Source organism: Girardinichthys multiradiatus, chromosome 6, assembly GCF_021462225.1.
Source record: "Girardinichthys multiradiatus isolate DD_20200921_A chromosome 6, DD_fGirMul_XY1, whole genome shotgun sequence".
NCBI classification, from domain to species: Eukaryota; Metazoa; Chordata; class Actinopteri; order Cyprinodontiformes; family Goodeidae; genus Girardinichthys; species Girardinichthys multiradiatus.
Window position 1 is genome coordinate 1333706 of NC_061799.1, and position 24649 is coordinate 1358354.

The following is a 24649-nucleotide window of genomic DNA, read 5'->3' on the forward strand; positions in this document are numbered from 1 at the left end:
TGTAACTCTATGCGTTACATTAACGCTCAGCTTGGACTCCTGCTTTACTTGCACTGCCATACTTGCACACTGATCATCTGCACTGTTGTATTGCTCTTGCATCTTATACTGCTCTATACTTACTCTCACTCACTTAAAACTGTGCACATATATTTATATTATATTGTAGATATGTTTATACTGTTTAATTTGTATTGTATTGCACTGACTACGCCAAAACAAATTCCTTGTATGTCCAAAAACGTACTTGGCAATAAAGCTTTTCTGATTCTGATTCTGATTCTGATCCATAGCCTTCTGATCAATAAATGAGGAAAAAAAAGAATTTACTAATACCAGTAGAAAAACTATGATGACTCTGGGAGAAAACTATTCCTTATGCCTAAAATGTCTCTAAGGTTTTGTCTCGTAGCCTTGTACCTTATCTCTACCTGTTGTCTGTTTTGGAGTGGAAACATGTTCAACCCTACTGTTTGCTATCCGTCCTCCCCATCTAAACTCAGATTTAAATCTCTCCCTGTGTATTTGTTGGGTCACCCTCTTGGCCCTGGCACCAGCCCCAAACCTTTTTTAACCATCGCAGGACCCACAGAAAGGACAATGGAAATGTTTTTGTTTTGAGCCCTGACATCCAACAGCTGGAGAATTCTCATTTGCTGTTTTGTCCGATTCTGGTATTGTTTTCTCACTTGGAAATGTTCCTGTGAATAAAATATCATACTTTATAATAGTTTTTATTAAAACCTCAACTGTTAAATTGACCTTATTTTTGTGTTAGTAAATAGTATGGTGGATTTAAATGAATTGAAACTGATAAGGTTATCAGTGATGATTTTGTTGTCACCAAATAATTTATAATTATCATTATAATTATGATGTAGTTTTCACTTGTCCTGGAGCAGCATGTACAGAGGTACTCAGCTTTGATTTCCCTGCTGTGCAGTTGTGGATATAATAAAGCAAACGTTCATGCAAAGCAACGACTGAGCCTGGATCAGGGAGAGAATCACATTTAAAACTACACATTATGGAGTGACTGATCAGAGGAGGCCACTCCACACCCTGACCTCACTCTATGGCTGTTTAGCCTAAACTACTAACTGACAACTAATTCTTCAAGCCACAAGTTCAGATTTAATTTATCTATTTACATGTTTGTATCTCCAGCATCTCTCTAGAATGCCATTCATTTTCAGATTCTGACATCCAAAAATAATGTATTCACAGACAACTGGTACAGTGGTTCTAATTTGTTTTTACATTTTACTTTTATCTCCTTCCCACTTGGCTAAAGTTGACCAACTTATTTTTTGGATGAGAAGTAATTTGTTGTCATGTATCAGCACATGTAACTCCACAATAACGTCTTGTTCTTTTCTATATCATCCTACATTTTTACATTTAAATTTTTCAATTTGTGAACTCATTTTCCTTTATTTCCCCCACTGTTTTTTACTTGTTTTTATTGTCTTTGCTAGAAGATGGTGCAGACATGGCAGAGATCACTTCAGGTCAATACCCTGGGATGTTCCCTCCTCCTTTTTCTGAAACAAAGACAAAAGAGAATATTTGTCATTAGACTAAGCATTTTTAAAACTCAATAAGTAACCCCACTTGGCCATGCTAAGCATAGATTGCAAAAACAACTAAATGAATAGCCACAAAATGTGTTGCATAAGCTCAGATAAATGTTTTCAGTCATCTCCTTCAGGATGGTAATTTTTAGCTTGAGTGTCTCATAAAGAGAAAAGTTTTATTTTAGATATGAATTTATTGTGTGTTCATATAACGTCCTGGTCATTGTTCTGATAGCAGTAGCATCGTACCTTCTGCTTATGTAAGTGCTGTGTGCCGCTTTTAGCTCCTTGAGGACAGAACTGTACTGCGTGTTCTAAATAGTATTATTACATAAACAGTATAACATTGTTTTTGCTGTTTTTGTCTTGTTTCTGTGCCTCTAAATAATTGTCCTTCTTCTATAAACTACAAAAGAGGTAAAGTGCAATGCTGTTTGACCTGAAGGGGAGCAGGTTTACTCTCAAGTTGCCCTCAGATGCACCTCAGAACAGAGGTAAAAGAAGGGCCTGTGGAGCTATAATAACAAGGAATTCACATTGCGTTTGCAGTTCCACTTGATATAGACCACAACTAGTATGGTCAGTTTTCCCTTGAGGCATGGGGAATTAAAAGCAGTGGCGATTGCTCTAAGACTGCAAGGGAAGCTCAGCTTCCCCTAAAATGTCAAAAAAATAAGTGATCAAATATATACTGTTGTGTGTACATGTCAACGACTAAATATGCGCTACAACGTGCTCAACTTTTGTTCAGAATCAGCTTCTTATCACTGGTAACGACGCGGCTTTCCTCTCACTCATTCCCGCAGCTTCACAGTGCTTTAAACAGTGAGTTCAATAGCGAAGCAAAAATGCTGGGCTTTGTCCCGCCCATCGGACGCTCAGCGTCTCTGGGGGTTAATGGGGGCAGTGGGCTGGCCTCAGCTGGTCCAGACGCTCAGCTTCTGCATGATGATTGATGATGATTGATTAACAGCGAAATGAGCGAATCAGCCATCTTGAAATTGAGCTTCCCCTCCTTGAGGGACCCCCCCCCCCCACCACCTTCCTGGTGGGGGGGAATCAGCTGATCTGATCTGCTGCCACCAACAACGTAACACTCACCTTCTACAGACACTTGGCTCTGTCTTTCAGTGTTTAACCCTGTCTCTCCTAGAAATGGCAACTGACTGAGTGTCTACTGTGACTAACTGTATGTGCTCTCTTTCAGACCGTACACTTGAAAGCCGTCTTTCTCTCCTAGATGAAGCCCCTAAAGGAGCTACAACCATTAATGTTTCACTTTTCTTTCCTATAGAAAGTACTCCTGGATCAATGCTTCTGTGTTCTTTATCTGTCTGTTCTCTCAACCCCCAGTCGGTCGTGGCAGATGGCTGCTCACACAGCCTGGTTCTGCTGGAGGTTTCTTCCTGTTAAAAGGGAGTTTTTCCTCTCCACTATCGCTACATGCATGCTCAGTATGAGGGATTGCTGCAAAGTCAACGCCAGTGACTGTCCACTGTCTCTACATGCTCATCCAGGAGGAGGGAATGCTGCAAGTCACTGACTGGATGCAATCTGCTGGGTTTCCTTAGATAGAAAAACTACTAGCAACTAGTAATAGAAACTGAATGTAATGGTTTGAAACTGAATTCATTGATTTGAAACTGAATTCATTGATTTGAAACTGAATCCATTGATTTGAAACTGAATTTAATGGTTTGAAACTGAATTAATTTGCATTGAAAATGTATTTCGTTGTTTTGAAAATTCAGTTTGACTACTTTCACTTTCAGTTCTAAAATTCAGTTTTTTGTGTCACACATCCGGGTCTTTGAGGATAGCCTTAGATTAATCAAACACAGATTCATTGATTTACGTTTCACATCAGGTTAAACTTCCTTTACGGCATGTTGAGCTGGAGCTCAGCAGCATACATGAGCTTAGCAGATGTCCATCACCAAGTCAAATGAGCATCTATAAGAAGTGTCATGTAAACAAATGATGGTCAAACAGCAACACTTATGCTACCTATAGCTATTAGCTAAACATGCCAGATTAGCATGGTGCAGCCGGTGTTAGGTCGGTCTGCGTTTCCGCTGCCTTTAGCTCAGTGTAACTTATGTTGCCTAGCAACAGTGATAGCGTGAAGCACAGAGCTGTGAAGCTGAACAAAGGGAGCCCTAATGACTTATTTTCTTGTTTTATAATCTTGTTCATTATTCAGCCATTTAAATTGTTAATGTTTTGTGTTCATATATAAAAATAAAATATAAAAATCTATTTGTAAAAATGTAACAATTTAAACACTAACATATTAACGTTAGGAACAATGTTTAAATCAGTTTATTAGTCGAGTATAAAAATAAAAGAACCAAACATCAATATTACATATCATCTGAATGAATTATATCTGTGTTTAACTTCCATCCATTGGGGAAACCCAGCAGGAGCTTGAAAACAACGTGCCGGGAGTCAGCTGTTCTCTCGGGGTTCATCGCACCTTAACCCGTAGGTCAGCTGTGCGCTGGCGAGGTCAGCCAGCTGGGAGCCCGGTGTCAGGGCAGCAGAAGCGGGTTGTCTCCAAACACATCGGAGCACGTGTGGAATTAAGCGAAATCTTGATAAACCGAGCAGATATTTCAGGTTTATACAGCTACATTCTAGTCTAAAAACAAGTTCATTTTGTTTCACAGAAATCGCAATTTTTCCAATTTTGTTCACAGCTTTTCCCTCTCCTCCAGGCTTTGCTACTTCCGTTAGCGCAATCTACTTTGACCCGCAATGAATCATGGGATAGGGTGGCCCACGAAGGATACACCGGACCCATCCTTAATATCTGGGGAAAAGAAGGACGCATTTGTCGGCCCTATTTGGAGGAGCCTGCGAAGCTGTAGACTTCATTGCCTCACAATGACGTAATCGGCCAACAAATGCGTCCTTCAAAGAATGCAGCCCCTCAATTTGGACGCAGCAATAGTGAATGACATCCGTGAATCGGTCAATCTGTGTTTGATTAATCTGTGGCTTCAAGGACTCGGATGTGTGACACAAAAAACTAAATTTTAGAAATGAAATTGAATTTTAGAACTGAAAGTAAAAGTAGTGAAACGGAATTTTTAATTCAACAAAATACATTTTCAGAGCAAATGAATTCAGTTTCAAACCATTACATTCAGTTTCAATTAAGTGAAATTCATTTCAAACCAATGCATTTAATTTCAAATTACACAAATACAGATTCAGTTTGAGAAATTCAAATTCAGTTTCTGATGGCACAAGTTTCTTCCCATACTATGAGATTACATGTGTTGTGAATTGGCGCTATATAAATAAAACTGAATTGAATTGAACAGTGGTAAACAGTGATTCACACTAATTTGTTCAACATTTCAACGTTTTGGTATGGTGTATAGATGCGATCACTGTAGCATCGCCCAATAATTTTGGAATTTGGCAGAATTTCATGACTCCTCACCAGAGCTTAACAAAGTGTGACTGAAGGTAATGTCAAGACTTGCTTACGGTATCACCTAGTAGCGACTTGCGGAATTGAGCCACGGGCTTGCTAGAGACATGGAGGAGCCAGAAACCTTCAGTTACGACACAAGCCTGAGTGGCATTAAGCTGTAAGGCCCATCCATAGCTGCTTACAGCTTTAATTGAAAGCAATCATTGTTTTTATTTATTATGCAACAGTCCTAAGACAAAAAAGCTCACAAACTAGATCACAATTGTTGACTTAACAATACAGGGCTGAAACTAATATTATATATTATTTCTTTTCTTTTTTGCTGGACAAACTTAAAACGTGGCCCATATTTTTTATAAGATTATCACCATTGTCTCAAAAGTATGCAGTTTTTGGAAATCTTTAAATTTATTTATACAATCCCAGAGACAGGAAGTCGCATTTTAAAAATAAACCAGTTTTGAGCAAACAGTTAAAGACAGATATAATGTTACACAAAAGACTGTGATTCTGTGTGTTGGTAATAAGTGATTTGTATTGAATAAAGTGAAATACACTGATGAAAAATATAACTATAGTACTACTACAACCATTAATATTAATAATTTTAATAAAAATTTAGGTATGAGCAATCAGTGCAGAATTTTTAGGTTTATAAATTAATTCTTTGCATTGACTATTATAGTTCCTAAATGATTACACATTGAGAGATTTTTTTATTTAGTAAAGGCTGATGGAGCACTTCATTTTTGTTTTATGACAGTAAAGTTATTACCGTAATTTATCACTTCTTCATTTTGAAAAACTGCAATTAGAAGGGTATGGCAAACAGTATTTTATTTTCTTCTTGGGACAAAAGAAAAGAAAATAAATATAGGAAATTCTAATGAATACTATATTGATCAGTAATAAAGTTACTCTCTTTTTTCACTAAAATTAAATTTGACTCATTTTTATGAGTCTTGTTGAGATGGGGGACCTTGAAATACTTTTTTCTCTAGAGGGGGTCTCGGCAGGAAAAGTTTGATAACCACTGTGCTAGATATAATTAGAGGTTTGAAACAGGGCGATAAATAATTAAATAGCTAAACTAAATAGTTTAAAAATAACTAAAACATTCCCAATGAGTTATTAAATATACCGTATTTTCCGCACTATAAGGCGCACTTAAAAACCTTAAATTTTTTCAACAAATGACAGTGCGCCTTGTAATCCGGAGCGCCTTATATATGGATCAATTGGTTAATTGGTTGATCCATACTGGTTGTACGACTAGTAAACTACAAAGCCGCACCGCTTACAGCATTACGGCTACCGTAGTCAGGGGCGTCGCCGAAGTAATAGCGGTAAACACCTGTACTGTGCTTACTCCTAGTCCAACACCACTTGTGTGTGTATAACGTTTGAATGTACTGTTGCAGGAATTGCCTGAACTATATGTGATTAGAAGCTCAGTGTGTGGGGTGTATGTTTCGTGTGTGTGTATGGAAGATGTTGACATTACTCCTCCGGACAGAGGTGGCGCTGTGTGCTGCCGTAGCTGAGAATCAAGAGTGAAGGAGTGACGTCGGTATTATTGTGTGTGTGGGGTGGGTAGAGACGGCGACCGGAGCAACGGTGTATGAGTCTGTAAGCCCTGTGTTTTACGTTCTGCAAAGTCATTAAAAAGAACCCCGAATCTCGTTAACAACTCAGTGTTTTGATGCTGTTTCTTCATGTTCAACTCAGCAACGTATGAGTGAGGGAGTTAACCCCGAGGAAACTAGTAACTTCGGCCCTGGAGAAAGCGTCTCCCCTGTGTCATCAGACTACGGTCAGGGGACAGAAACAGGAAAGGTTAATAGTACTAACGTTTGATTTAGTGCATCAAACTGTTTCTTTTACGTGTTTACTGAATCAGGGAAAAGTTCCCTTTCACGTTTTAACTAACGTTTGATTTCAACTTCAACTTCATAGACTCCAATGCATTCCTAACGTGCGGTTGGCTCTATTCAATAGAATTCTATGTAGAGGAGACCTTACCATGAGAGTGAATGGAGTTATCAGAACGCTGGTTTGTAGTGTATTAATAAAGTTTGACTGACTGACTTATCTGACTGTTTTGTTGACATTCTCTTTAGCACAGCTCCATCTAGTGGATGCATAACGCAACCCCAGTCAAACGTTTGACTGCAGTAGCTTCTATTCTATGCGCCTTATAATCCGGTGCGCCCTATATATGAAAAAAGTTCTAAAATAGGCCATTCATTGAAGGTGCGCCTTATAGTGCGGAAAATACGGTAAATAGATTAAAAAAACAGTTTACAAGCAACAACCTGCTGTTTATTATCACACTTATCTGAAACAAGATGACCTTTGTTCATCGTGTACTGAAGCTTAGAGTTGCAGAGGATGTTGTTGATGTTAATTCTGTTTTTCTGTGGTCTCTTGTTAAAGTGAAATACTCACATGTTCCATGATGTTTTTTAGGATTTATTTTAATATTTTGTGAACTATTAAGCTTATGTAAATAGACAATATCATGGGTTCATTTAATAAGAAGAACATTTTCTCATTTGAGACAAATTGACTATTCTATTCTATCCTGTTTGCAGGTAGGAATGAGAGATCAAGCTATTCCAACTTAGTATTGTGTAGTTTATGAGTAGTTTGTAAATGTAATATCCTGTGAAGCCACACACTGCTTTGTAGCACCACAGAAAAGGATCAACTGACCCAAAACACATAAATACTGAGGGAATAACTTTTATAGAAGACACAAAAACACAGATTTTCTAACCTGAATCACATAATGTTAAATTAAAACAAAATTTTCCCTCTGGGCAATTATCTCATTATTATGACATTTATAATCCCAATATATGGACATAGTTTTCTGGTGATTTTAAGGTAACAAGGTGAAAATCTTTGATGGCAGGAAACAGCTTCTGTAAAGAAAGGCCAGTTAAATAATTCAGAACAACTTCAAGATTTCAAACTTACCTTGAGAGATGGTCTCGGAGGCCTAATAGGTCTTACTGGTTGTATTGGATCTGGTGCTGATTTTGGTGGTGGATTTTCTTGGCATCTGTTCAGAGGCTCCAAGTCATCGGCTACATCAGGACAACCAATGTATCCTCCAGCACCAAACACCGATCCCAGATCAGCTCCAAAAAACATCTGACTGTTGGCCGATTCGGATATACTTGAGTCCTGTTTGGTTGACATGCTGCTGATGGTCTTGTTAAATGCATCAGCTGTTGCACTATTTATGGTGCTGGCAGAACATACATTCGTGCTGCCAAATTCCAGTTTTTCTACATTATTTGATGCTAGATCACTGTCTGAACTGTTATTTGAGAAACCGAGTTCTGTTTCTACAATGTCTTGATTTTGTTTTACATCACCTACATTTTTATGACTAAACATGTCTAGTGTCTCTTGGTTGTCATGGCTATGTAAATCTAGCAATTCCTGATTTTCAGTGAGGCTGAGATCCTGGAGTTCCTTGTCATGATGGCAGTCTGAGACAAGTACTGTGTGGTTTTCTGTGTTGTAAAAACACAGAAGCTCTTGATTTTCGTGGCTAAAATCTAAATCCAAAATCTCCTGGTTTTCAGGATATGAAAATTCTCGCAGTTCCTGATTGCCATGGGTATTAGTTTCCAGCACCTCTTGGTTATTATAGCTACAAGGTTCAAGTAAATACTCCTTGTTAATGCTGGGAAAGGTCTCCACCACCTCTTGATTTTCATGAGAGCTGAAATCAACGAGTTCCTTTTTTTCACAGACAACCAGCTCTTTTTTGAAAGGGCTGGGTGGCTCCAACACTTCTTGGTTTCCAAAACTTCTAGAATCCAAGACTTTTTGAAAGTTGTAGTCACACTCTTCAAGAACCTCTTGGTTTTCAAATATATGAGTTTTTAGTACTTCCTGGTAAGCATAGTTAAAGTTCTCTAATTCCTCATTGTTTTCATTGGTGCTAGGAACCATTGGGTCTAGGTTATCATGACCACAAAGGTCTAAAACTACCTGGTTCTCTTCATCAGGACTGAGTTTAAAGCCATAAGGGTCAGAGTCACGCACTATTTGACAGGCAGTGATTTCAAACCCATAGGGAACAAAGTGTAGATCATATGGTGGAGAAGATGAGAGTTCACCATCAAAGATAATAACGTTTTCTGCATGTTCTGGGCTCAGCTCAGCTTCATCAGGGTCTACTAGTGTGTGGCTAGAGTTCTCTGGACTGAGTTTAAACCCATAAGGGTCAAAACAAGCAGGACTGGCTGAGCTATAACTTAAATCTAAATTGTTTTGATGACAGTCTGATTTAATAACAAGTTGGTTCTGAGAGTTTAGTGAATTGTTGGGGGACTCAGCATTTCTGGGTTCCTCTGCAGTGTTTCTTATCACTTCTGTTACCTTCCTGGAAGGTAAATCATGAGGAACAGTTTGTTGTATGTCACTTATCCAATGTGGCTCCAACATCAAATGGTCACTGTGATGATGATGAATAGCCTGAGCTGAAACACAGCTTGGAACTAGCAGAGAAAGAGACAAAATTACAATGGACATTGTAATCTAAATTTATAAATCAAAACAAGATTTTTATAAAACCTAAAAGGAAAGAAGAAGTCATGTGAGTTTACTTTCTGAGCTGACATTAAGCACAGTTTTGTCAACCAAACTATCAAAAAAATCCAAAAATGGAATGTTTGTGAGTTTAGCAGTCTTGATGCCTATTAATTCATGACCGACTGACTCTCTGGGTTCACATTGGCATAATCTGCTCCAGAAACCCTGGCACTGTACAAAGTGTTCCTAAGGTTTGGTGTGAAAGCACTGTTAATCTCAGTATATAAAATGCTATCTAAACTGCTGTACATGCTCCTTTGATTAAATTAGCATCAAAATCAAAAATGGTTCAGCCAAGTAGGTTGTTATACATTTCCCTTTCAGAAATACAAGAAGAAATGTGACACGCCTATTTACTGCCCTCAGTCTGGAGCTCCGTGCAAGATTCTGCCTAAGGGTGTGAAAATGATCATGAGAAAGGGAACTACATGGGAGGAGCTTGTTATCAAACTGCAGGCAGTAGGGGTGGTGGATGGGGACCTAAAAAGTGGGTTTTGGACCAGTTTTTAGTGGGTCGCAGTCCTTTTCTTGGACAAAAAATAGTTTAACACACCTTAACAGTGGGTGGCCATAACACCCTGTGATACAAGTTGACCCCTGCTCTTTCACACCATAGAGGAAGACCTGAACTATTTCTCTACATTTGCCAAATTGAGCATGATGAAATTCAGATACCTCACAGGCTTGCTTGTTAATGATTTTTCGTTTATATTATTTGTACTTTTTATTCAATGTGTTATGCATGGAAACATATTTACATATTGATATTTTAATCTTTTTTTTTTTGCACTAGTGGAACTAGCCTTTATTTGAAGAGGAAGACATGCAGCAAATGGCCATGGCCTGTAAATCGAACCCAGGACAGCTGCACTGAGCCTCAGCATATTGTGTGCCTGCTCTACCACTGAACCATGTGAGACCTGATATTTAAATCTTTTTAGAACTTACTACTTACTTTCAGTAGTTTGACTTCTTTAATTTAGCATGTTTATATAAGCATTGTGTGTGTAAAAATGTTGAAAGTTCTGATGCATTTTGATTTTAACTAAAATTCAGGTTTTAATTAAAATTCAGGCAATATTTCTCTCTCCAGCATCTGCACCTGCTGGTGGGTTCAGTTCACTGTGGAATAATCTGATATTCTAGTCTATGATATCAGGTTTAAATTGAAATATTTTTTCATTCAATACTTTTGAGAAGTAAAAAGGTAAAGAAATAAAAATTATTTTTTTGGATCGTGCCTTGCACATTAAAGGCCTCATCCACACCTAAGAACCCCTTTCAATATTTTGTGTATTTTTGACTGAAGAATACAATTTTGACACTAGCTAAACATTTAGTGCACTGGTTTTAAAGAAAAATTAACAAATCTATGACGGGGAAACAAAAGTAACAAAATTATGTCCAAGGTCAGCACGGGCCAGCACAATGTGAGGAGGAAAGCTAAGCTGTTCCTAATATAGCTTAATAGCTTTCTGCTTAAAGCGTAAGCAATGAGGTGGCCAGGATGTCACAAGGATTTTATTTCAGAGACACACTGGGAGCAATTATGAAGATGTAAAAGCTGTCTGGGTGAATGAGCCACAAAACCAGGAAGATTGAGCTGATTTTTTATGGCAACACATATTGATATGTGTTGTCATTTGTAGAATTTTCTGCTATTTAAGACAACATAGGCAATTTGTAGGAATTTTGCACAAAAATTCACATTTTGTGATATCTTTATGTTTACAGACAATATTATGTTAATCCATCATTTTACTGATGCATGCTAATGAGCAGCAGTGGTATTTAAAGAATGATCCTAAACTCTGTTCTTTAAACAAACAGGAAGTCAGCCATTAGGTTCAAAAGGTCTTTTTTGGGTATTTTTGATGTTTCATTGATGTCAGGCTTAGCAAAGGGATTTGACTTCAAATTTGGTCAGCATTCCCCAGCACTTAAGGATTCGGGGATTAAAAGTGATCAAAATTGTGAGTTTGTGAGCATGTTTAAGGGGCTGGGCCAGGCATTAAATTTTACCTTCTTGCAAAAAAAAATTGAAATGCTATGATTTTTACATAGAAAGGCTGAATAACACCAATCTAGGTATGATTGAGGAGTATGGAGTATGGAATCAGGGGCCCTTTACTAGGGGCCATCTGATCTCTGTACAAGTGAAGCAGGAGTTTGGTTCGCATTGCCGGCACTAAGTCGGACCTGTTCCTGGTGCATGTTGGACTCCGGCAGGGCTGCCCTTTGTCACCGGTCCTGTTCATAACTTTTATGGACAGGATTTCTAGGCGCAGCCAAGGGACGGAGGGGATCTGGTTTGGGGACCAGAGGATTTCGTCTCTTCTTTTTGCAGATGACGTGGTCCTGGTGGCCCCCTCTAGCCAAGACCTACAGCATGCACTGGGGCGGTTTGCAGCCGAGTGTGAAGCGGCTGGGATGAAGATCAGCTCCTCCAAGTCCGAGACCATGGTTCTTGACCGGCAAAGGGTGGCTTGTCCTCTTCAGGTTGGAGGGGAGTTCCTGCCTCAAGTGGAGGAGTTCAAGTATCTTGGGGTCTTGTTCACGAGTGAGGGAAGAATGGAGCGGGAGATCGACAGACGGATCGGTGCGGCTGCCACAGTAATGGGGGCACTGTGCCGGTCCGTTGTGGTGAAGAGAGAGCTGAGCCGAAAAGCGAAGCTCTCGATTTTCCGGTCGGTCTACGTTCCTACCCTCACCTATGGTCATGAACTTTGGGTCATGACCGAAAGAACGAGATCCCGGATACAAGCGGCGGAAATGAGCTTCCTCCGTAGGGTGGCCGGGCACTCCCTTAGAGATAGGGTGAGGAGCTCGGCCATCCAGGAGGGGCTCGGAGTAGAACCGCTGCTCCTCCACATCGAGAGGAGCCAGTTGAGGTGGCTCGGGCATCTATACCAAATGCCTCCTGGACGCCTTCCTCGGGAGGTGTTCCAGGCACGTCCCACCAGGAGGAGGCCCAGGGGACGACCCAGGACATGCTGGAGGAACTATGTCTCTCGGCTGGCCTGGGAACGCCTTGGGCTCCCCCCGGAGGAGCTGGAGGAGGTGTCTGGGGAGAGGGACGTCTGGGTGTCTCTGCTGAGTCTGCTGCCCCCGCGACCCGGTCCTGGATAAAGTGGAAGATGATGAGTACGAGTACGAGTAGGTATGATTGATCACTCTCAGGTGACCAACGATCCTATGTGGTCAAATAATGACATCATCAAAACCACACCCCCAGAGAACAGAAAGTCACTGTTTTCACTTGGTAAGGTCCCTCTCTGACCCTCTTGAAATTGTGTCAGAAGGCAGATAACAAGTTGGTCTCTCTTTGTTTTTGAACCAGAGTTTTCGTTTGGGGGAACGGCTGTAGCAGCATGGCGAAGTGTAACGTCACGCCGTGGCCATACGTTTGGCTCTATTTTGGACATATATCATTCGATCTGAACCAAATTCAATATGATCGATCCTAGTTCAGCCCCCAAAAGATATCCAGTAAAATATTTGCTGGCCATAGCCTATCTCGTCCACAGGAGGAATTGGATTTTGAAAAGAATCTGCCCCGAGCCATGCTTTGACCTTGAATTATGAAATTCAGTACACATATATTAATTCTGTTGCACGCTCGCACCTTCGTTCCTGACTGGTAGAAGACGTTACTCTAGTAACGTAAGTAAATTTGTTTCTTTTGTTACTTTTCTCGTAGTCTGGGCAGGATAAAGTATGTTAGAAGTAGGTTAATTCAATTTGTTTTACACTGTATGCTCAGCCATCAAATGGAACACTCCATCGTACTTTGTTTTGAAAGTTCATCTGTGTAAAAGGAAGCACCTTGTTAAAGTTGGATTATTGAAGTTATTTGAAGTAAGTCCGCAATCTGAGCCGCGTTGCTGGATCTGATCATCCCATTGTCTCATCCGTATTGCCTTTGCTCTTTTTCACTGGTTTCCTGCGTGTGTTTTATTGCTCTTTGTTTGAATCAGTTAGGCATCAGCCAGCAGCGGCTAGGAGCTATGCTGCTTGTCCGCTAGCAGCCAACAGCTGCTGGTCCGACACCCTCACCTACGGGAATAAATGCTTAGGAGGTGTTCAGTGTGGCTTTCTATTTTCCAAATCATCCCAGAGCTCCGATTAGTCCCACCTTCATCCATACATTGCTGGTTTGATATACCTTAAAACTCAGAGTGCAGTCTTTATAAATTGGATCGATTTTTGTATTTGACTCTTAATTGCATTAGTTTAACACTTTAGTAGTTTCTTGTCAGGTGAAACGTTTGTGGGGCTTGAATAATTTGTTTGTAAGAGGGAATTATTCTGTTTAATAAATTCTAATGTAGATAAAGAGAAGGTGTTTGTGTTTATTTAATATAAAAGTCATTTTCTGTCAAATGAGGTTAGTGCTTGTATCACCACTTTTTGGTTAATGGTTTGATTATACAGTTAAATTTGGTGTAATATCAGCTAATACTTATTAATGAAAATTAATTAATTGTAATTAAGTGCTAGTAGCCCAATACTCACAATCCCATAGTATGCCTAATATCTATTTGTTGTGAATGATTTTGGTTGGGAATTATACAATATGAATTATAACTTTTAAATATAATTTGTAATAAATCTTCAAAATCAAATAATCATAATTGCAACAGTTGCTAGCACAGTCAGATGTATGGAAGGTCTGGGATTTTTTCATTACAATCCCTAAAACATATATATAAACAAGCTAATCAGTATCAGCTACAATAAAAAAATCATTCATGTCACCCCCCGAAATGAGAATTACATGGATATTCCCTCATCATCAGTCACGCAGCTTTGGTAGAAAGACATTCATTTGATTCAGATGTGAAGAAAGAATGCATCCCAAAATTGAAAGATAATAGCAATTGAAGACTGGACTCAGGCACCCCTGATCTACTGCATTTTTCTAGATATTTGGTTGACATTCTGTCTCTACTACAAAATTATAATCAACAGGAGGACAAATACTTATTTTCCCCACTGTACAGATGCAGTTTGGGGAATACTAGCTGGTCTATAATTTACAATAGATACATATTGACTTCAGCTTTAAACAGGGACAAACTTGACCAAAGTCAGTCTCTGCACATATCATTTCAGTTTTAACTAAGATTTTTTAAGGTGAATATCTAAACTCCAAACCAATTTCTGCAATACTAATCTACTCCAGAACAGTTCCGTTTTCCAATGGAAAATCAGAATTTAACAGAAAAAGTATAGCATATACATTTTCAAAACCAATTTGATGACTTTATTTGTGTAAATTTTAAAACAGCTCAATGACAGAGATTTGGTAACTAATTAAAAATGAGCTTCAGTGTTTACACTGATGAAAGACTGATGAAAAGTAACATATTACAAATAAAAAGACCTGATTTAAGTATTACTGTACCTTGTGATCCTCCTGTTCCCTCAGAGGTGTCCTCTTTAGCTAGAGATCCATGGTGGTGTTCTTCTGTTTTAGAGGATGAAGAGACAAGACAGAGATCCAACTCATACCCACTTGGGTCTGATTCCACAGAATGCTGCCCCGGACACTTTCTGTCAACTATGGGCTCTGGCATTAGCTCTTCTGATGAGCTCTGTATGGGTTTAAATCCACTGAAATCATCTACAATGGCAATAGCATCTAAGTCTTCTCTGCTGTAGCTGATTTCTATGTCACTATCTTCATCTGGGAATTCAGACTCAAAGCACTGAGTTCCTGTTGAAGCTTTGTTTTCAGCACATGACAAACTGGTGTCTGCCTCATCACAGACATTTTCCACTTCTTCATTAGTGCTGGAATAAAAAATGTCTTTTGCGAAAGGATCATTGCCTTTGAAAGGGTCTGAAGCAAATCCATCTGAAAAACAGATACAAAAGGTGTATAGTTTAAGCAGTTAATTGACCATATCTGATCCATTTGGCATTAGGTTTTAAACCCATTAAAGATTGAAAGCAGAATCAGGAGCGACTTTCCAAAAGAAAAAGAACAAAACTATGTTTCTTCTGATAACCAAAATAAACTGTCAATCAAAATGGAATTTGTTACTTTTTGCAGATTGAGTGAACTTAAAAATGTTGTGTTGTAACTCAGTTGGTCCCAAGGAGAAAGCCAATCTTATTTAGATGATTAAGAAAGAATAGTTCCTTACCAGATGAGTCCGTTTTAGGAAACAGGTCCTCATTGAAGAGATCATCTACAAAGCAAGAAAGAAATAGGATGAAATGTTTTGGCATAAACATTTGACTAGGTACTGAGTACAATCTATATGCATCTAGCATTCAAACTTATATTTTTGGAAACATCGATTTGCCACTCATATGTACAATATAGTCTTGTGTTTAAAATTTGTACATTTATGCTACCTACTGTAAGAATATTAGGCCACACAAACACACACATACATCCCCCCCCCCCACATACACACACTATGCCTTTCAATCTTTACTGGGTCTTTGCATTGACATTCATTAATTTCTACAGTCTCACCCTAACCCTACGGTACAAGCCTAACACTAAACCTAACCTAAACTCAATTCACACTATAGCCCTTAGCCTAATCCCTAGCCCTGTCTGATCAGCCACTATTTAAGTTTCACTCAGGTCCTGTTTGTTAGGTCAGTTTTGAGCTCGAGTTTCTTCATGTTGCTACCTCAATTAAAGCCTGTAATGCTGACTTCTGTTTTGGGCCCAATTCATCCTTTTAGGGTACGTTTTTTGACTTTTTGTAATAAATTAGGAATCTTTTTTGAAATCAGTCAGTGTCTCTCTGGCTGGTTTGGGTAAATCCCTGACAGAGCCATTAAACCAGTTTCATTTACCTAGTACACAGTTTTTACCTCAGCTTTTGTTTATGATTTTCAAAGTAAATTTTGGGTTTGTTGAGTAGCCTATTGCTTTAAAAGTGTCAATCGCATGATCAGAACTCACCTCACTAGAGATAGTGGAGTAGGTTCACTCTGGTCTCCTCACCAAATTAGCTGCTAGATATCCTGCACTGCCATCCACCTAGGAAACCTCATGAGGAATCTATGCATTACAGGTTAGTCTTCCCAGGTTTGTTCCTCTCGGTCTGTTAGTTTAGTTGCCTATTTTCACCTGTCTTATTCCCTTTTTGTGTTGTATGTCAATGCTTCTCTTTAGAACCTTTATATTCCTACTTGATTTTCCACCCTAGAAGAAATTGCTTCAGCGCATTGCTTCACATGAGTACCAAGTAAAAATGTTTGTCAGATTATATTTCACATGTAAACACTATCAAGATAACACTGAGGCATGCTAGTAATTCACATTCATTGCCTTGTGCTTGTTGTGTTAGGTGTTGTGTCATATTCTTGTAAACTCAAGAAAAATAGTAGCCAGTAGGAGAAATACAGGAAGTTTAATTTGAGTTGTGTGGTAGATACATACTGTCGGTCTGGCAGTAAGTAAACAAATTCACTTGGTAGAAGTCCAGCTGACTCAGAGGGGCTGGGTTAAGAGTAGAAGCTTCCTCTCTCTCATTATCCATTTCATTGTGGATCTTGCCATTCTCTGGATCTTCTTCAATGTCTGATCTATCTATTTCCTGTTGACACATGTCACAAAACATGATCTGTCCATCTGTAAATGTTACAAACATTTAAGTGTATTGCAAGCCATAATTGTTTTGCTGAACTTAAAATTAATGCTGAGTACTTTGAAATAAGCATCACACCTTTGTAGAGCTGCTCCCACTTTCATCGTCCTCTCTTGTACCTGCTAAATTATTACAGAAAGATAAATCGCCAGCCCCCTGGTTGAATCAACAAAACACATAGAAAACAGAAGGCAATTAAGAAAATGTAAGACACAAGTAAGCCAAGTTACATAAAATGGAAAAAGTAAACTAATGTGAACTACTTTTTTATGCACAGTGCAGTATACTACACTATAAAATTCTTAAATTCACCATTTGCCTCACAAGTCATTCATCTGACCAGCAGGATTTTTTGTACCAAGTAAAAAATAATTTATTGTAATTTCACATTCCCAAAAATAATTATTCACATGGTATTGATAGAGTGGTATCTTTCTTCACATTTGGAGCCCAAACAGCACTTGCACTCACAGTTTCTTGTAAACTGACAATTTCTATATCTGGATGACAACTTCAGAAAACATAGAGGACTTTGCATCACTGAACAGCAGTCCAGTTTTTTTGTCATTAGCCCAGGTAAGATGCTTCTGATGTCACTGTTTCAGGAGGAATGTGACATTTGTAGCCAATGTGTAGGATTCGTATGTGTGTAGTGGCTTTTGATATGCTGACTCCAGCCTCAGTCCATACCCTGGATGCTCCCCAAACTCTTGAATGGATTTTGACAATACTCCCAAGGCTGCTGTTATCCCTGTTGCTGGTGCACCTTTTCCTACCACACTTTTTCCTTCCACTCAACCTATGAATATGGTTGGATACCGAACTCTGTGAACAACCAGCTACTTTAGCAATGATCTTTTGTGGCTTACCCTCTTTGTGGAGGGTGTCGATGACTGTCTTCTGGTCATTTGTTCGGTTAACAGTCTTCCTCATGATTGTGTAGCCTACTGACCCAGACTGACCCTGGAGTTACACTGCTAGCGCTCCATTGCACCACACATTTCACCGGCATTTGCTCCAGTCCTAATTTACATTGGGAACACTCTAAATCAGCTGCGCTATGCTGTAAACACAGAGGTACTCTGAGAAGCATGCATGGGAAATGCAAGATTGGGCGATAAAAGCCAGTGATACATGCGGATATGCAGATACCTTCAAACACATCTTCAATAATGGTAAATGGCCTGGACTTGTATAGCACTTCATCTAGTCTGACGACCCCAAAGTGCTTTACACTACAGTCAGTCATCCACTCATTCACACACTGACAGTGGTAGACTACATTGTAGCCACAGCTGCCCTGGTGCAGACAGACAGAAGTTAGGCCATACAATTGGCGTCACCAGAAAAGACAAAGGGTTTTAGAGAATGGGGACAGCATCTCTGCAATTTAATGTGTTAGTCTCCAAGTTTGTGCAGCTCTTATTTAAATGAAAGTCAACCATATTACTGTATGAAAAGTACTGTGCTATTCTCTGAATGCAAAATAGAAGTGTTTAGTCACAAATGTCTGAGGTTCAATTCCAACCTTTGCTGTGTGTCTTCCTGCCTTCTCTCTCTGCCAATTTGGTGTTTGAACCAATAGGAATACAGGTTTTTAGTGCCATAAATAAAAAAGAACTGTTGCACAGCATTGTCTCAATCAGCACATCATGTGTTAAAAAGATTTTACAACATAAACACTGACCATCATTCACTTTAAAGTCTTGCCACCAGAGTTGTTACTTTTGAACTGTTTCACTCTAAAACAATCTTTCTAAGAAACGTTGAATTTCAAAATATATTAAAACCTGTGAGGTTCCTGTGATAATTGCGGTTTACCATGATTAGGTCAGCATATGCAGGCAGTGATTGGCTCCTTCCCCATGGCTTCATAGGAAGGGGATCATCTTCAGTGGTGTCTGCAGGAGATGTAGATTCCTCAAGCTGGCTGTCAGGTGTCACTACTCCTCCTGACAAAGAATACAGGGTGTGCTCTTCCTACAACAAGAAAAGGGTGAAGAGTGTCTAGTAAATGACCACAGTTTAGGTATTTTCAAAACACTATAGAAATATAGTACATACATATATTGGTGGTGATATATACATATAATGAATTAAAGTTTAACATGTTGAAGATAAAGTTCTGTTAGGAGCTTATGAGCAGTAAATATCTGGGAGCAGATAACCCTATTCCCTTGTTCCTCATTATACCACATTTGATTGCCTTTTTCATGTTTGCAAATGTAAAGAAATGAGGCACATTTTATAAAATAGCCAGTCCTCTCAGATATAAAAGGTTTGTGTATTGTTTATGATTTGCCTTTGTTATAAGGTTATTTTTATTAATGTATATTCTAAATCAGCCTGGGGGAAGAAACTCTCTGTGGCTGCTTGTTTTTGAAAATAGTGTTCTGTAACGCCAACTTGAGGGTAAAAGTCTAAACTGTTTTTGTCCAGGATGTGTAGGGTCTGCAGAGATGTTGGCAACCCTTTTCCTGATCGTAGACCTGTACAAATCCTAGATGGAGGGAATGTTGGACCTGATGATCCTCTCTGCAGACCTGATTTTTCTTTGCAGTCTGGGCCTGTCCTGTTTTGTGGCTAAGATAAACCACACAATAGTGGATGGAAAGACTAATTGAGAGCAGTTGTTGTGAATGTCTCAATTTAAGGTCATTTGGTGCATGAATTGCTGGTCCCTGATGGATAATCCGTGAACTGCATTTGTTTGATTATAAACATCAGATTATTTAGGAAACAAAATTCACACTGATAATGTACGAGTCTCAGAAGGTTGATCAAAAAAACACACAAAAAATACACTGAGCATTACTGGGTTAACGGAGAAAGGCCTGGGCAAAACTATCTACAAATCATAAGGAGAAAAGCATAAAGGCCTATGCATACTCTGCAAGAACAGGAACATTTGTTCTCTATCCCAGGGCTGCCAGAACAAAATTATATCATTCTGCTCTTGGAAGTTCTTGCAGCTTGTTGTTGATGCACAATATGGGCAGAACCTTTTTGTGTGGTGGCTAACAACTATTATAAATGTAGGCTGCCCTTATAAGGGACTTATGAGGACTTCCCAAGAGTTCTGCACTTGAGTTGTTAAGAAGGATAAAATGTTCTTGCCAAAAAGAACTCAGTTGTTGTTTTTGCTCCTTAAAACATATTTTGGCTCATGTTCTAATAACATAAGTACAAACAAAATTGCAACAGAACACAAAAATAAGAGGAAACCCTAACACAAAATGAACTGAGTACAGTAAGACCTAAATAACAATAAACAACCCAACAATGATCTAAATACAAACACAAATTAAAGCTAAACACAAACACCCTTGGATCATGACAGCCTCTCCAACCTGAGGGTCTCAAACGGAGGCGCCAGGAAGTAGTTCATTTTGGTCATAGGTTCTGACAACAATAGAAAAAGCCCCTGGTTCTTCCTGGTGCTCACTGTGTTTGGGTCTGCATTGGTCAACTATCCACAAGCTAACCAGTTGAACCTGAGTGTGAAATAGCAATATTGTGAAGGCAGCCCCACCAAACATTAAGCTTCGAGCTCCATGCATTGACACTTCTGAATTTTTCCCAAATTCTTTCCAGTGACTCAGTTCACTAAGTTAAACTTTATGTAGGTTAATTCTACACAGACTAATGTTTTCTGCTTCCAGCTAATGAAAACATGCCATTTAAGATTAAAATATTACATCAGACAAATAAAATAATAGGTTAAATATCGAAATGTGGGCTTAATGAAAAGTATGTTTAATTCCTGCTTAAAGATTATTTTAAAAAAAGGTACATGTCTCATCAGAAAGCAAATTCTAATTTATTGATTATGACTGTGCAGTTATTCATTTTATAATTACATTTTGATTTTACTTGCACTGAATAAAAAGAGAAACCAAATTAGCCCAGCTCTGGATGATATGGTGTGAACTGTAGAAAGGAAACTTGAAGCCCTGTTGGAAGGAAGACCAGGCCATTTTGGCCATAGTGAGATGACTTCCTTCGTTCATGTCAGAACATGTTTGTAACTTATGCAGGTGTAATCTATAAACCCGATCGCGAAAGTGCTGCTCCTCCTTTTTTACCATTGCTTTGTCAGAAAAATGTAAACATTTAGGCAGTTAGAAGGAGTTAACTCAACAATGCAAAGTATATATTCTGTCTGTCGTGTGTTTCAATCAGTCTTGTCAAATTCAGTGGGATCACAATGCAATAGCCTTAGTAGTCTCTTTACAGCAAAAGGTTGCCAGTTTGAATCTTGTTTAAAAAATGTGTTTCTGTGTGAAGTTCTGTGATGTCTTAACATGCATAGATTTTATCCAAGTATTCCAGGTTTTCCCCACAGCTAAAAAAAAAACATGTTTGTTTAAGTGATCTTTCTAAACTGACAGTAGACCTAAATCTGACCTTTTACATGGTTGAATTCCTCATGTGTCTTTTAGAACTGACAATCTTTCAACATTGCTATTACGTTTTCCTTGTCCTACGCAACAGCACATAAACTATTAACACATTTTGTTCCTTTTTACCTGCAGGATTTCTTCATAGGACTGTCTGATAGAGTCTTGGAGGGGACTGTTCCGTTCCTGAGCGTTCTCCACCTTCCTTTTAGCTTTTTTCACCTCCTCCCTGAGCTTTTTCAGCCTCCACCGAGCTCGGGCAAGTTCTCTCTCATACTCCTCCACCTGGCTCTCCTTTTGCACTTCCTCTGCTTGCAGAGATAGTATCTGGGAATAAACAGACTCACTCATAAAAAAAAACAAGTTTTTCTTACGACCACATTATAAGGAAATTAGCATTTGTTTCAGGTTTATGAGCAAACCAAAATAAGCATGGACCAGATCATTTTCCACACTGTAAGAATGTTTCGAATGGAAGTGATCCTCCTACACTATGAAATATTTCTGTAAGGACCACATCAATATTTACAGTGAAAAAATAATAGAATAATCATTTATTTGTTCATCTGTGGGTAATTGTGTATCAGCACCACAGTGACAAGCAAATGAAAGCACACAGATATACACGAATAATACATTTAATTATTAAGTGACTGAATTCAAGGGACATGCTTCCATAAAGAATATAACAATAAAAAAAAACTCACTTTAAATCAACTAAATTCAGAGGAATGTTTTAGCAGAAGTTAAAAATAATCTGGAATAAATTGCTAAGGGAATATATAGCTTTCATGTAGCTTGGTTGCTATTGTTAAGGTCTAGTTGCTTAGTTCTGACTGGCATGCATCACTCAGTTTACTTTCATAGTAGTTGGCTGGTTCAGTTTAAAGCTCACTGATGGGGGCTTGTAGTTTAAATTAAATTTGCCTGAGACAGTCTTGATGTTGCATCAGATTTTCTTATGTTACAACTTTTGTATAGCGACAGACAATAACATGACAATTAGAAGCCATGTTCTTCATGCACCAGCAGGGAAAAACAGAATATTTTCTTTTATTAATATATGGACCCCCTGACAAAGCCTTGCCCACCCTCTGGCCAGGCCTGGTATTAAAGTCTAGTTCCACCAGTGCAATAAGGGAAATCCTGCCATGACGTGGTGTGGTGGTGGACCCCGAAATGCAGACAGAAGGCCGAATTTTAATTAAAGAATAAACTCACTTCAGTAAGTGGTAACAGAGGCAAGTGTGATACACAGGCCGGCTTGGCATGACAACAAGGTAACAATGCACCGAGAACTGTGAACAGTGGATGGGATGTTTCCATGAGGAATGAACAGTGTATATAAAGGGCATGGCAAAGGAGAAACAGGGAGACTGCCTGGCATGATGCAGGTGGACTGAATGAAGCTGATTACAAGCTGTGGCAGCAGTGAACACAAAACAGGGCTGAAACTAAAACAGGAATACATAATCAAAGACATAATCAAACCTAAGAAACATAGCTATAACATAAACTTAAATCCACTCAAAACAGAATACAAGATTCATAAGTAACTAAACCTAATGACAGAACTAAAGCACCACATGGAAAGCAATGATCAGAAGCAAGATCCAAAACACAACTAGAAAAACATAATCAGAATCTGAGAAAAACCCAAAACAAAATTCAAACACCTTTAAATCATGAAAAATCCAGCTTTGAAACAGGACCAAGGTGCCATACATATTAAAATGACACTAAGATGAATTAGCTAAGAAACATAATACAGGGGTGAGAGGGATCATACAATGAAGAAGAAAGCAGGTAAAACATCAAAATACAGTAAAAATCAGCATCTCAAGTGGTGTCAAAGGTCAGAGCAAAAAGATAAGCTTCAGGAAATGGTTTAAAAACAGAGAGAGAAGAGACCTGTCTAATTTGCAGTGGTAGGTTATCTTAGGAGCTGCAACCACAAACGCACATCCCCCCTAAGCTTATTACACTTGATCTTTGGAGCACTGAAGAGCAGCTGACCTGAAAGAATAACAGAGTGTATCCAATAGGGGAAATGTTTCAGTTCAACTGAATACCTTGCCATCCTTAATATTAAATTTTAATGCAAACTTTGACTCCATGGTTAAAATAAGACCCACCATAGAACTGAATTTGGAGCAGAAAAATACCGTCTTCAGGTTTTCCCTCTTCTCAATTCAATTAGATTCAGTTTTATTTGTATAGGGCCAATTCACAACAGATATCGTCTCAAGGCACTTCACAAAGGGTTTGGAATGGTGTGGGGTTGTTTGGGAGGTTAGATTAAACTACTGAGTGTTAGAGTTTGGCAATCTTTGAATGGGCTATGTGTACGGGTACTAAGTAAAATAATAAACTGATAACGATTTTCCAACTAGAGCCCACTGGTGGCCATTGTTATAGTAAAATCCACAAGGATTGGGATACCTCTTTCTGTCAGACTGATTATAACCATTGGAAAAGAGAAGGGGTCATACAGGTAGCAGAAATGGAGGGTGTGTTTGCACCTCAACCATAACTGTGCCGGTTTAGGTTAAACCTGACTCCCCCTGACTCCATCCAACAGGGAGGGAGGAAGGCAGAGGTAATTTTTCCCCTCGGGGATCAATAAAGTATCTTTGAATTTTGAATTGAATTGAATTGTAAAAATAATTGGAGAGTGTTGTTTCCTGTTGCATTGGTGTGTTCCTCTACATGGTACTGTTGGACGATGATGGTCTCAGGTGATAAGCTGTGAATTTGGGTTGCCATTGTGACAGGTTGGAAAGACTACTATTGTACCCCCAATGTGGTACTAAAAGATTTTATATAGCTGTGCTCACACATTGATTTCATACTTAAGAGCTGACAGTAAAAAGGGTTACATAAATATTAATTCATATTAATAAGCATAAGCCTAAACAACAATGTAAATACAGTAAAACAAAGTGTTAAAAAGTTATGTTTCGTGTTGAATTAATGTAATTTCATTCAAGG

General features: G+C 38.8%; 1 protein-coding gene across 2 annotated transcripts in view; it reads right to left on the minus strand.

Moving 5' to 3' along the window:
* Positions 1-211: 211 nt before the first annotated feature.
* The window catches only part of LOC124869609, a 36245-nt gene continuing 11807 nt past the window's right edge, over positions 212-24649 (minus strand). For both annotated transcript variants that reach the window (XM_047367558.1, XM_047367559.1), the window contains 8 exons: positions 21788-21985; positions 19080-19238; positions 17337-17414; positions 17051-17207; positions 15792-15836; positions 15047-15499; positions 8008-9545; positions 212-1544 (listed from right to left, as the gene is read on the minus strand). In XM_047367558.1, the coding sequence (XP_047223514.1) occupies positions 1503-1544; positions 8008-9545; positions 15047-15499; positions 15792-15836; positions 17051-17207; positions 17337-17414; positions 19080-19238; positions 21788-21985 (2670 nt within the window). In that variant the 3' untranslated portion in view covers positions 212-1502. The remainder of the gene's footprint in view (positions 1545-8007; positions 9546-15046; positions 15500-15791; positions 15837-17050; positions 17208-17336; positions 17415-19079; positions 19239-21787; positions 21986-24649) is intronic.